Raw genomic sequence first — 13,586 nt, 5'->3', positions numbered from 1 at the left:
GTCATTTGCTAGCGAGGTGACCATGAGCAAGTGGCTTAACCTCTCTAACCATCATCTTTCTCATCTCTAAAATGTGGATAATATTATCAGGTTGAACCATATAAAATTGCCAATAGCCAGCCATTTGACTTACAAAAATTCTGTTTCCTAAACTTCAACCTCCTAATACCCAGTGCTCTGGGCTGCTGAGGTCGTGAACGTAAGGGGTTGGGGCAGCCTGGTGCATGGTGAGTGCTCAGCATCGGGGTGGGGGCAGGAGTGCTATAATCAGCAATCTGGCCTGGAGATTGGGTTTTAGAGGTCAGAGAGGGTTTTAGAAGGTTGGCCCCTGCCTAGGATTCTAGGAAGTCTGACTTCCAGGTGGTTCGCAGAGAGCTGTCCATGGGTCACTCACCCCGGAGGTCCGCTGGGCAGGATAGGCAGGGGCATTGACCCATGTGACCTTTAGGGTCCACCTGGCTTTGTAGTTCCATGTTTTTGTAAAGTTTTCAATCCAAGACTCCACCTGCTGGACTACAAGTGGTTTGTTGTCATCGTAGAGAGTCTCATATTCCTAGGAAAGGAAGGCAGTTAAGGACAAGGAAATGAGGGTCCCTGCTCAACACCCCTGAGGGACCCCACTTTCTGCATGGTAATCCTGATCACATTAGTCTACCCACGTCTGACATCCTTCCCTCTCCCAGACCTACATTTTCAGTCTGTTCCTTGGATCTCAAGATTAATTCAAATTCAGTAGCAGGGAGGCCTACGGTGTGTGGAGTGGAGAGTCAAGGCCCAGAAACCCAAGTTTTCTGGCCTTGAACTCATGCATCTCTTAGCACAAAATGGCTTGGACAGCATAGTCACCTCTGCCCATTTGAACTTCCCCATGTCCCACCAGGACTCCTTGAGGACAGGCATGTGTTTCTTCATCTTTCGACCTTCTATAGTACCTTGTCTGTGGCAGGGGCACAGTCCACATCTTTCATTATGCGCTCCCACTGACTGGAATCATTAACCCAATCCAGGAGCACACGCAGAGGTCCAGCTTGACTCGGGCTTATTAGGAAAGACCCCCTACAACCTTATCCTAAACTAAAACTCTGGATTGCCACCCCCTATCCCTGTCACCTGCAAGTCTTCTCATGGTTGTGTCAGGGTATTCCTGAGTTTATGTAATAGTCCTAATCTGCTTCCTCCCACCCTCATATTTAAGCACCAATCCCTGTCCACACTGAGCCTGGCTCTGGCAGCAGTAACACAGGCACCTCCCTGCACTGCCCTTTGTCTCCCCTTGTTGGTTTCTGGAGGATCCTGAATGCCAGACTTTGAAAGGCCCACCTGGTAAAATATGGTCCCCTGGCGGCTGGAGAAATCAGCATCATCCCAGAATGGAGCCACCACAGCCAGACGGTCCCTGCCTGTGAAGCCTCCAGGAGGAGGGTGGGGGTGGGAGAAAATCTGGTTCTCTGACTCCGGGAAAATGATCTGACCATTATCTGTGAACTGAGCACAAAGGTTCTTTCGGTTAACATTCAGAGCAGCCTTGGGACAGCTCCTCAGAAGTGTGACCCCCAAAGGCCTCTCTGGGTAGAGCTTTAGAGGTGTCAACAACCTCTGGAAGGTCATGTCGTCCATCTCCCTGCCTAGCCGGGAGAGCCCCTTTACTTAATTCTCACACAAATAGTCTACCCGCAGGACATTCTTCTAGTCCTAAGTCCTTCCTAAGGTGGTAAATTTTGTCCTGCTTAGCATCAGGCCCTGTCTATGGGCTAGCCTGTCACAGAGCAGACCCCTCTGGGTAAATCCCTGAGGTTCCATCCTGAAGCGGGTGCCACATCAGATGGGGCTAAAAGGACCGAAACCCTCACCCCATCACTGAGTCGCACGCTGTGTCCTGACTCAGTCCCCCTCACTGAGAGCCACAGGGGCCATGACTGTCTTTCCAACTCTCCTCCAGGACTCATGGGTACCTGGACCAGGGAACCGGGAAATAATTACAGAAAATGTAAAATGCCTCAGTTGTTTCCCAAGTAGAGCTTCCTGTTCATGTAAAAACAGAAGAAAGCTTACTGGGTCCCCGGGATCTCTTTACTGAGATAGACACTTTTGTTTATGTGGGAAGGCAAGCCTTGCCTAGATTCATGTCTACCTTGGCTAACACTCTGATAGTAAAGATTGTGAATGCATGCCCCAACAGGTTTGGCTCAGTGGATAGAGCGTCAGCCTGCGGACTCAAGGGTCCCAGGTTCGATTCCGGTCAAGGGCATGTACCTTGGTTGCAGGCACATCCCCAGTGGGGAGTGTGCAGGAGGCAGCTGATCGATGTTTCTCTCTCATCAATGTTTCTAACTCTCTATCCCTCTCCCTTCATCTCTGTAAAAAATCAATAAAATATATTTAAAAAGATTGTGAATGCAAACTAAGCCAGAGGCAGGAATACAGTAGGAGCCTAACAGTGTTGCTTTCATTCTTCTTTCTTTTCCATCAGGATCACAGTCACAGTCACTGGGCCATCTCGGAGCCCTGGAGAGGGAAGCAGGGCCTTGGGAACACAGGTCACAGATCCTGCCATTTGGGCTGCAGCCTGGGACTCACGTAGAGGAAATTTCGGAGAGTGGAGCCAAAAGGGAAGCCAATCTGGGGCTTGAAGAGCGGCGAGGTGAAGTCCACCATCCTCCTCACAAACTCCTGGTCTTGAACATGTGGCCCATAGGGGAAGAGGGAAACACCTGGGCCAGAACAAAGAAGAGCAGGAAGTTCTCATGGACTGACTGGGACCCCCAGAGAATTCCCCCAGCTGATCCTCTACCCTGTTCTTGGTTCCCTAACTGCGAGTCATCAAATCCTCCCCTCTCCCCCTTTGCACTTGCGTTTAACCCATCTCCTCATTTTACCACTTTAACTCATACTGTCATCCTTCCCCAGTTTGGAAAAATCAGGTCCTGCTGTCAGCATACCAGCACATTATTTTGCATTTGTTATGGCACTTATAGTTCTTTTAAGGGTGAAAAGACAAAACTCCTCCAAGGCAGTGAAGAGGAGTAATTGAAAGACCATTTCATAGAATAAGACTTGTTTCCTAAGATGGTATTTCTCTAGATAAACTTGAAGACCCCCTAGAATTTGTCCTAGAACTCCACTCCTTAGAGGTTCTTGGATAGTTTGAGAAACTTTGTCCTAAACATTTCTCAAATGGGTCTCCTTCTTTCCATACTCACTCAGTCTTGCTTGGAATGCACAACAGTCTCTACACTGCTCTCCTGGCCTCCTGCGAATTCATCCTCCATCCCAGCCAACATCCATAAATGCAAATCTAGCCACCTCCTCCCTGGTTCCTGTTATATACAAGCTTCCCTTACATCACAGCCTCACTTCTCAACACTCTTCACCTTACTTCCAGCAATCCCAAATGTTTTGGGGATCTCCTCCCCTTGCTATATTGAGACTACTTCTCATGTCTACATCTTTATTCCAACATCTTCCTGCTGGCTTGGAGTGTTTCTTCTTCCCCAGTTCCTATTAATTCTTTCTAGAAACCTCCTCTTCACCTTGAAACGCCCCCTTGACTCCATCCCCCCTCCCCTGACACATACACATTCCTTAGGGGCCTTTCATTGCGTGTGCCTAATACCCTGGGATTATTCCTCAATTGTACCTACTGAGGCAGCATATTTGTCTCTTGCTGAACAGCACCTTGATCATTTTTGTCTTCACTACCTACCACAGTGCCATGTACAAAGCCAACCCTCGGCACCCAACTCTGATGCTGTCTCATTGTCCCTCATGAGGCCCTTCTGACATGAAAGAGCAGTCTGCGAGCAAGCAGGCTGAGACTAAGCATTCAGTTACATCACCCTTTAAAGGAGATATGGGGAGTAGTTCGACTTCCCATGGCCCAGAAGGGGCAGTGGAGATGTCCACAGAAATAACCGCAAGGGCCCTAATTGGTAGATCCAGTCCATCTGCCACAACTACAAGCTCCACATCTAGCTCAGTCCTCTCCATCCCAGGGTGGAAAGGTCCCAGATCTATGGCATAACTCACCTTTCTCAGGCTTCATAGGGACTGGGGTAGTTGTTGGGCGTGTGCTGGGAGTTGAGGTTGTAAGGCTCTGGATAGTTGTTGAGAGTAGTGATGTTGCTGTGCTTTTCTGACTGTCTGTCATCAGTGAAGTTGTGATTGTTCCTGGCATGCAGGAAGAGAAGACTGGAGTGGGTCTTACAGTCAGACAGTAGCAGAGTCAAAAAAAAGTCACAGACTTTAGGAGCTGGAAGAGACAACTAGAAACCATCTTGTCTCTCTTCTGGTGATACCCAAACCACTCTCTGCAGATAAGCAGTTGTCTGCCAGGGCAGAGGGGACTGTCACCCACCACACCCCCATTCACTTTACCCTCTTGTGGACCTGACCTCAATCCTAGACTGGTAATGTTAACTCACCATTCTCTCTCAAGTGCTCCTCTAGGCCACATTGAGCCAATGCAGCCACTGTAAGAGACCGAGACACTTTAGTCTCCACCTACCTGATGTCTCAGTCTTCACAGTGGGACTTGAGAATGCTGTGGATGGTGGGAAAGTACTGGTACCAGATGAAGGTGTGGGATGACCTGTGAATATGGTGGTGGAGCTCCAGGTGACTGCAGGGTCAGGAGCTGATTGAGAGAATGAAGAATTACCGGTTGAAGTATAGAAACTCAATATGGTCTGAATTTTGTACACATTACCAGAAGAAATAGAATCAGAGAAAGCAGAGCCTATCGATGGCTGTGGTATAGGCAATGTACTCGTAGAATACTTAGGTGCTGAAGAAGTATCAGGAGTGGTCTTGATTGAAGGGTAAGTTATATAGGTGGAGATGAAAAAATCAGTGTGGAAAAGAAAATGTCAGTGTGGATCCAGCTATGCTGTTACAACTATTTGCAGAACTCATATATGTTTGCCTTGTAGTAGGATTGGTAGTAGAGGCTACCCTTTAAACATTACAGGATGCTCAGGGGTGGGTGTGCTTGACTTGCTTACTGAGACTGTTGGGACTTGCATGATATTTCTCAGGGAGTTACTGACAGAAACTACAGTGGGAATGACCTATGTAGTCATGATTTCATGAATGACTGAGCTTGAGGGTGTTGCCAGAACTTCTCGACTTGTGGACGAGGTAGTGAAAGGAGAAAGAGAGGTGGCAGGAGTAGAAGTTGCAGTTATAGACAGTGACATCGGCTCTGATTTTCCTACAGTGGTTTCTGCTAAGGAAGGTATTGTCATAATTTCTGATATCAGAATAGTGTGGCTGACACAGGAAGAAACTGAAGTGATGTTTCACCTAAAGGAGATGCCTTCTCAAAAACAAATACCGCAGGGTTGTGCCCAATTGGTAAGAATAAGAAAAGTGATGAGTTAATTGCTATAATGAGGCAGGTTGATGAGAGTCTGGCAAACTCAGTGCTCTCTGTCTTGTGGTTCTGAAGAAGGTTGGAGTTTCCTGGGTAGAGGTGCTGGAATACAGTGCTGTTGGTTGTCTATTTAAGTTGTAACAAACACAAATGAGGTGAGTGAAATAGAAGCTGTAGTAATAGAGAGAAATGTCCTTCTTTCCAATACAGTGGAGTCTGCTGAGGTTGGTGCTGGCATCATTTTTTTTTAAAGTGAGAAATTGGGCATGACGATAGAATGAGATGAACCGGTTGTCTCACATGAATGGGATGTATTCTGAGGTAAAGGTGATGTAGGAATATTTCTACTTGGTGAAGGTGAAGGTGAAGGGGTTGATATTCTTATTTCTGTGAAGTTGCTACTTTGTGGTTGTTTGGCGGCCTCACTGATCGCAGAGGGGTAGGTCTGTGGAGATGCTGTTGTTTCCTGAGTTGAGGTGCTCAAAGAGGGAGCTGCTGTTTGTCCACAGACTTCAGTTGTCTGTGGGAATTCTGAGGAGACTTCAGTAGAAGTTGTATTTACAGATACTGCCATGTCTTTAGTTGTTCCCACTGTGGTGTCTGGCAAACTTGCTGCTGGCACAGTTCCTGAGGTTGTCAGAGGTGTGCTGCTGATACTAGAATGGAATGAAACTATTGTCTCACCTGAGTGCGATGTTGCCTGAGGAACACCTGAAGTAAAAATATTGCCACTTGCAGAAGATGAAGCAGTTGATGTGCTCATTTCTGTGATGGTGCTGGCTGGTGGCTGTTTGGTGGTGTCAGTGCTCTGAGTGTTGTCGCTCCGTGGAGATGCTGATGTTTCCTGAGTTGAAGTGCTCAAAGAGGGAGTTGTTGCTGGTTCACCTACTTCAGTTGTCTGTGGAGATTGTGAGGTGACTTCAGTAGGAGTTGTTATTACAGAGGTTACCACATCCTTCGTTGTTCCCACAGTTGTGTCTGGCGAGCTTGGTGCTGGCACAGTTCCTGAGGTTGCCAGTGGTGTGCTGCTGACACTAGAATCGAATGAAGTTGTTGTCTCACCTGAGTGCGATGTTGTCTGAGGAACCCCTGAAGTCAAAATATTGCCACTTGGAGAAGATGAAGGAGTCGATGGGCTCATTTCTGTGATGGTGCTGGCTGGTGGTTGTTTGGTGGTGTCAGTGCTCTGAGTGTTGTCGCTCTGTGGAGATGCTGATGTTTCCTGAGTTGAGGTGCTCAAAGAGGGTGCTGCTGTTTGTCCAGCTACTTCAGTTGTCTGTGGAGATTCTGAGGTGACTTCAGTAGGAGTTGTAGTTCCAGAGGCTGCCACATCCTTCGTTGTTCCCACAGTTGTGTCTGGCGAGCTTGGTGCTGGCACAGTTCCTGAGGTTGTCAGAGGTGTGCTGCTGATATTAGAATGGGATAAAGTTGTCTCACCTGAGTGCGATGTTGTCTGAGGAACCCCTGAAGTCAAAATATTGCCACTTGGAGAAGATGAAGGAGTCAATGTGCTCATTTCTGTGATGGTGCTGGCTTGCTGGTGTTTGGTGCTGGCCGTGCTCTCAGTGTGGTCGCTCTGTGGAGATGCTGATGTTTCCTGAGTTGAAGTGCTCAAAGAGGGAGTTGTTGCTGGTTCACCTACTTCAGTTGTCTGTGGAGATTGTGAGGTGACTTCAGTGGGAGTTGTAGTTCCAGAGGCTTCCCCATCCTTCGTTGTTCCCACAGTTGTGTCTGGCGAGCTTGGTGCTGGCACAGTTCCAGAGGTTGTCAGAGGTGTGCTGTTGACACTAGAATGGGATGAAGTTGTTGTCTCACCTGAGTGCGATGTTGTCTGAGGAACCCCTGAAGTCAAAATGTTGCCACTTGGAGTAGATGAAGGAGTCGATGTGCTCATTTCTGTGATGGTGCTGGCTGGTGGTTGTTTGGTGGTGGCCGTGCTCTCGGTGTGGTCGCTCTGTGGAGATGCTGATGTTTCCTGAGTTGAGGTGCTCAAAGAGGGCGCTGCTGTTTGTCCACCTACTTCAGTTGTCTGTGGAGATTGTGAGGTGACGTCAGTAGGAGTTGTTGTTACAGAGGTTGCCACATCCTTCGTTGTTCCCACAGTTGTGTCTGGCGAGCTTGGTGCTGGCACAGTTCCTGAGGTTGCCAGTGGTGTGCTGCTGACACTAGAATCGAATGAAGTTGTTGTCTCACCTGAGTGCGATGTTCTCTGAGGAACCCCTGAAGTCAAAATATTGCCACTTGGAGAAGATGAAGGAGTCGATGTGCTCATTTCTGTGATGGTGCTGGCTGGTGGTTGTTTGGTGGTGTCAGTGCTCTGAGTGTTGTCGCTCTGTGGAGATGCTGATGTTTCCTGAGTTGAGGTGCTCAAAGAGGGTGCTGCTGTTTGTCCAGCTACTTCAGTTGTCTGTGGAGATGCTGAGGTGACTTCAGTAGGAGTTGTAGTTCCAGAGGCTTCCACATCCTTCGTTGTTCCCACAGTTGTGTCTGGCGAGCTTGGTGCTGGCACAGTTCCTGAGGTTGTCAGAGGTGTGCTGCTGATATAAGAATGGGATGAAGTTGTTGTCTCACCTGAGTGCGATGTTGTCTGAGGAACCCCTGAAGTCAAAATATTGCCACTTGGAGAAGATGAAGGAGTCAATGTACTCATTTCTGTGATGGTGCTGGCTTGCTGTTGTTTGGTGGTGGCTGTGCTCTCAGTGTGGTCGCTCTGTGGAGAGGCTGATGTTTCCTGAGTTGAGGTGCTCAAAGAGGGTGCTGCTGTTTGTCCAGCTACTTCAGTTGTCTGTGGAGATTCTGAGGTGACTTCAGTAAGAGTTGTAGTTTCAGAGGTTGCCACGTTCTTCGTTGTTCCCACTGTGGTGTCTGACGAACTTGGTGCTGGCACAGTTCCTGAGGTTGTCAGAGGTGTGCTGCTGATATTAGAATGGGATGAAGTTGTTGTCTCACCTGAGTGCGATGTTGTCTGAGGAACCCCTGAAGTCAAAATATTGCCACTTGGAGAAGATGAAGGAGTCGATGTGCTCATTTCTGTGATGGTGCTGGCTGGTGGTTGTTTGGTGGTGGCCGTGCTCTGAGTGTTGTTGCTCTGTGGAGATGCTGATGTTTCCTGAGTTGAGGTGCTCAAAGAGGGTGCTGCTGTTTGTCCAGCTACTTCAGTTGTCTGTGGAGATTCTGAGGTGACTTCAGTAGGAGTTGTAGTTTCAGAGGTTGCCACGTTCTTCGTTGTTCCCACTGTGGTGTCTGACGAACTTGGTGCTGGCACAGTTCCTGAGGTTGTCAGAGGTGTGCTGCTGATATTAGAATGGGATGAAGTTGTTGTCTCACCTGAGTGCGATGTTGTCTGAGGAACCCCTGAAGTCAAAATATTGCCACTTGGAGAAGATGAAGGAGTCAATGTGCTCATTTCTGTGATGGTGCTGGCTTGCTGGTGTTTGGTGCTGGCCGTGCTCTCAGTGTGGTCGCTCTGTGGAGATGCTGATTTTTCCTGAGTTGAAGTGCTCAAAGAGGGAGTTGTTGCTGGTTCACCTACTTCAGTTGTCTGTGGAGATTGTGAGGTGACTTCAGTAGGAGTTGTAGTTCCAGAGACTTCCACATCCTTCGTTGTTCCCACAGTTGTGTCTGGCGAGCTTGGTGCTGGCACAGTTCCAGAGGTTGTCAGAGGTGTGCTGTTGACACTAGAATGGGATGAAGTTGTTGTCTCACCTGAGTGCGATGTTGTCTGAGGAACCCCTGAAGTAAAAATGTTGCCACTTGGAGTAGATGAAGGAGTCGATGTGCTCATTTCTGTGATGGTGCTGGCTGGTGGTTGTTTGGTGGTGTCAGTGCTCTGAGTGTTGTTGCTCTGTGGAGATGCTGATGTTTCCTGAGTTGAGGTGCTCAAAGAGGGTGCTGCTGTTTGTCCAGCTACTTCAGTTGTCTGTGGAGATTCTGAGGTGACTTCAGTAGGAGTTGTAGTTTCAGAGGTTGCCACGTTCTTCGTTGTTCCCACTGTGGTGTCTGACGAACTTGGTGCTGGCACAGTTCCTGAGGTTGTCAGAGGTGTGCTGCTGATATTAGAATGGGATGAAGTTGTTGTCTCACCTGAGTGCGATGTTGTCTGAGGAACCCCTGAAGTCAAAATATTGCCACTTGGAGAAGATGAAGGAGTCAATGTGCTCATTTCTGTGATGGTGCTGGCTTGCTGGTGTTTGGTGCTGGCCGTGCTCTCAGTGTGGTCGCTCTGTGGAGATGGTGATGTTACCTGAGTTGTAGTGCTCAAAGAGGGAGTTGTTGCTGGTTCACCTACTTCAGTTGTCTGTGGAGATTGTGAGGTGACTTCAGTAGGAGTTGTAGTTCCAGAGGCTTCCCCATCCTTCATTGTTCCCACAGTTGTGTCTGGCGAGCTTGGTGCTGGCACAGTTCCTGAGGTTGTCAGAGGTGTGCTGTTGACACTAGATTGGGATGAAGTTGTTGTCTCACCTGAGTGCGATGTTGTCTGAGGAACCCCTGAAGTCAAAATATTGCCACTTGGAGAAGATGAAGGAGTCGATGTGCTCATTTCTGTGATGGTGCTGGCTGGTGGTTGTTTGGTGGTGGCCGTGCTCTCGGTGTGGTTGCTCCGTGGAGATGCTGATGTTTCCTGAGTTGAGGTGCTCAAAGAGGGCGCTGCTGTTTGTCCACCTACTTCAGTTGTCTGTGGAGATTGTGAGGTGACTTCAGTAGGAGTTGTTATTACAGAGGTTGCCACATCCTTCGTTGTTCCCACAGTTGTGTCTGGCGAGCTTGGTGCTGGCACAGTTCCTGAGGTTGCCAGTGGTGTGCTGCTGACACTAGAATCGAATGAAGTTGTTGTCTCACCTGAGTGCGATGTTGTCTGAGGAACCCCTGAAGTCAAAATATTGCCACTTGGAGAAGATGAAGGAGTCGATGGGCTCATTTCTGTGATGGTGCTGGCTGGTGGTTGTTTGGTGGTGTCAGTGCTCTGAGTGTTGTCGCTCTGTGGAGATGCTGATGTTTCCTGAGTTGAGGTGCTCAAAGAGGGTGCTGCTGTTTGTCCAACTACTTCAGTTGTCTGTGGAGATTCTGAGGTGACTTCAGTAGGAGTTGTAGTTCCAGAGGCTTCCACATCCTTCGTTGTTCCCACAGTTGTGTCTGGCGAGCTTGGTGCTGGCACAGTTCCTGAGGTTGTCAGAGGTGTGCTGCTGATATTAGAATGGGATGAAGTTGTCTCACCTGAGTGCGAGGTTGTCTGAGGAACCCCTGAAGTCAAAATATTGCCACTTGGAGAAGATGAAGGAGTCAATGTGCTCATTTCTGTGATGGTGCTGGCTTGCTGTTGTTTGGTGGTGGCTGTGCTCTCAGTGTGGTCGCTCTGTGGAGAGGCTGATGTTTCCTGAGTTGAAGTGCTCAAAGAGGGATTTGTTGCTGGTTCACCTACTTCAGTTGTCTGTGGAGATTGTGAGGTGACTTCAGTAGGAGTTGTAGTTCCAGAGGCTTCCACATCCTTCGTTGTTCCCACAGTTGTGTCTGGCGAGCTTGGTGCTGGCACAGTTTCAGAGATTGTCAGAGGTGTGCTGTTGACACTAGAATGGGATGAAGTTGTTGTCTCACCTGAGTGCGATGTTGTCTGAGGAACCCCTGAAGTCAAAATATTGCCACTTGGAGTAGATGAGGGAGTCGATGTGCTCATTTCTGTGATGGTGCTGGCTGTTGGTTGTTTGGTGGTGTCAGTGCTCTGAGTGTTGTTGCTCTGTGGAGATGCTGATGTTTCCTGAGTTGAGGTGCTCAAAGAGGGTGCTGCTGTTTTTCCAGCTACTTCAGTTGTCTGTGGAGATTCTGAGGTGACTTCAGTAGGAGTTGTAGTTCCAGAGGCTGCCACGTTCTTCGTTGTTCCCACTGTGGTGTCTGACGAACTTGGTGCTGGCACAGTTCCTGAGGTTGTCAGAGGTGTGCTGCTGATATTAGAATGGGATGAAGTTGTTGTCTCACCTGAGTGCGATGTTGTCTGAGGAACCCCTGAAGTCAAAATATTGCCACTTGGAGAAGATGAAGGAGTCAATGTGCTCATTTCTGTGATGGTGCTGGCTTGCTGGTGTTTGGTGCTGGCCGTGCTCTCAGTGTGGTCGCTCTGTGGAGATGCTGATGTTTCCTGAGTTGAAGTGCTCAAAGAGGGAGTTGTTGCTGGTTCACCTACTTCAGTTGTCTGTGGAGGTGCTGAGGTGACTTCAGTAGGAGTTGTAGTTCCAGAGGCTTCCACATCCTTCGTTGTTCCCACAGTTGTGTCTGGCGAGCTTGGTGCTGGCACAGTTCCTGAGGTTGTCAGAGGTGTGCTGTTGACAATAGAATGGGATGAAGTTGTTGTCTCACCTGAGTGCGATGTTGTCTGAGGAACCCCTGAAGTCAAAATATTGCCACTTGGAGAAGATGAAGGAGTCAATGCGCTCATTTCTGTGATGGTGTTGGCTGGTGGTTGTTTGGTGGTGGCCGTGCTCTCGGTTTGGTCACTCTGTGGAGATGCTGATGTTTCCTGAGTTGAGGTGCTCAAAGAGGGGGCTGTTGCTGTTGTCTGTGGAGATTGTGAGGTGACTTCAGTAGAAGTTGTAGTTACAGAGTCTGCCTTGTCCTTTGTTTTTCCCACCGTTGTCTCTGGCGAGCTTGGTGCTGGCATGGTTCCTGATGTTGGTAGCCTATCAGGTCCTTCTCCTGCGAGAGAGGAAAACAGTTATGAACTGTATATTTGAATGCTCACCATGCCTACATACATTCACTATTGACAGTACATTTATAGTACTTGCCTTGTCTTAAATAAGTTTGATTTTAATATAAAGCATTTGGGAGTTCATCCAGCAGTACAAGAGAATTTATCAGGACTGAAGTTTAAAGTGTCTCAGTTTTCTATGGAACAATGTGGAGCGGGACCACGGTGAGATGGTCCCTGCCTAATATTAAAATATAGAGTCATTTTAATTTCATTTTACTTTCCCCAAGGATCTCTTTATGGATGGTCCCTTTACCTACAATTCAGATCATGCTCTTCCTATTTCACTTTTTCCTGAGAGTAGAGTAAATTCTTTTTAAATCATGTGAGGTCCTGATCTCAGGAAAAACTCATGTTTATAAACCTCAGCCAGCCTACAAATTTTCAAGGCACCACCACCTTATGATCACCAGAAAGGCCATGGACAGGTGAAATGCAGAGCCCATAGAGCCCACGGCCCAAGCTGCTTTTAGCATCCCACAAACTGTCCTCATGTGAATTTTTCATAGAATCAGAAGACAAATAATCATCCTCCTATATATTAAGGAAGTAATATGCAAACTGACCATCACTCCAACACACAAGATGGCCACCCCATGTGAACACAAGATGGCTGCCACAAGATGGCTGGAAGGAGATGGCAGTTGTGGGCAATCAGGCCAGCAGGGGAGGACAGTTGGGAGGGACCAGGCCTGCAAGGGAGGGCAGTTGGGGGGGACCAGGCGTGCAGGGGAAGGCAGTTGGGGGCGATCAGGCCTGCAGGGGAGGACAGTTAGGGGTGACCAGGCCGGCAGAGGAGCAGTTAGGTGGCGATCAGGATGGCAGGGGAGTGGTTAGGGGGTGATCAGGCTGGCAGGCAGAAGCTGTTAGGGGCAATCAGGCAGGCAGGCAGGCAGGCGAGTGGCTGGGAGCCAGCAGTACTAGATTGTAAGAGGGATGTCCGACTGCCCGTTTAGGCCTGATCCCACCAGGAGGATCAGGCCTAAATGGGCAGTTGGACATCCCTCGAGGGGTCCCAGATTGGAGAGGGTGCAGCCTAGGCTGAGGCACACCCCCCCCCAATGCACAAATTTCATGCACCGGGTCTCTAGTGTAATAATAATGAACATGTAATAATGAATCCAGCCTTGATTGCATTAATCTTTAGTTCAAAAGTATCTTATAACATAGTTTACAAATGTTTCTTAATAGAGGAAGAGGCCCAGGAAAGCAAAAGTGCCTAGGTTCCATGAAAGTCATTGTGTGACCCTTTCGCCAGATGGCCTAAACAAACTTCTAGGCACATTAATAAAGATATAGGGATACAAACATCCCATCATTATACTGTGCACCCGAAACTAATATAACATTATATGTCAATTATATCTCAGTTTTTAAAAATATATATTTTTTATTGAGTTCAAAGAGGAAGGGAGAGGAAGAGAGAGACACATCAATTATGAGAAAGAATCACTGATTGGCTGCCTCCTACATGCT

The 13,586-nt window shown here is 48.3% G+C and overlaps 1 protein-coding gene across 1 annotated transcript in view; it reads right to left on the bottom strand.

The window, feature by feature from the left end:
• MUC4 (mucin 4, cell surface associated) overlaps positions 1-13,586 on the bottom strand; it is a gene marked incomplete at its 5' end in the record, with an annotated part of 52,546 nt that overhangs the window by 20,030 nt on the left and 18,930 nt on the right. Inside the window, 3 exons of the mRNA XM_079766305.1 lie at positions 395-553; positions 1,321-1,485; positions 2,578-2,711. Coding sequence (XP_079622431.1) covers positions 395-553; positions 1,321-1,485; positions 2,578-2,711 — 458 coding nt within the window. The remainder of the gene's footprint in view (positions 1-394; positions 554-1,320; positions 1,486-2,577; positions 2,712-13,586) is intronic.

This window comes from Cnephaeus nilssonii (genome assembly GCF_951640355.1).
Source record: "Cnephaeus nilssonii genome assembly, chromosome: 3".
Taxonomy (NCBI): Eukaryota; Metazoa; Chordata; class Mammalia; order Chiroptera; family Vespertilionidae; genus Cnephaeus; species Cnephaeus nilssonii.
This window is presented reverse-complemented; position numbering and strand designations above follow the sequence as displayed.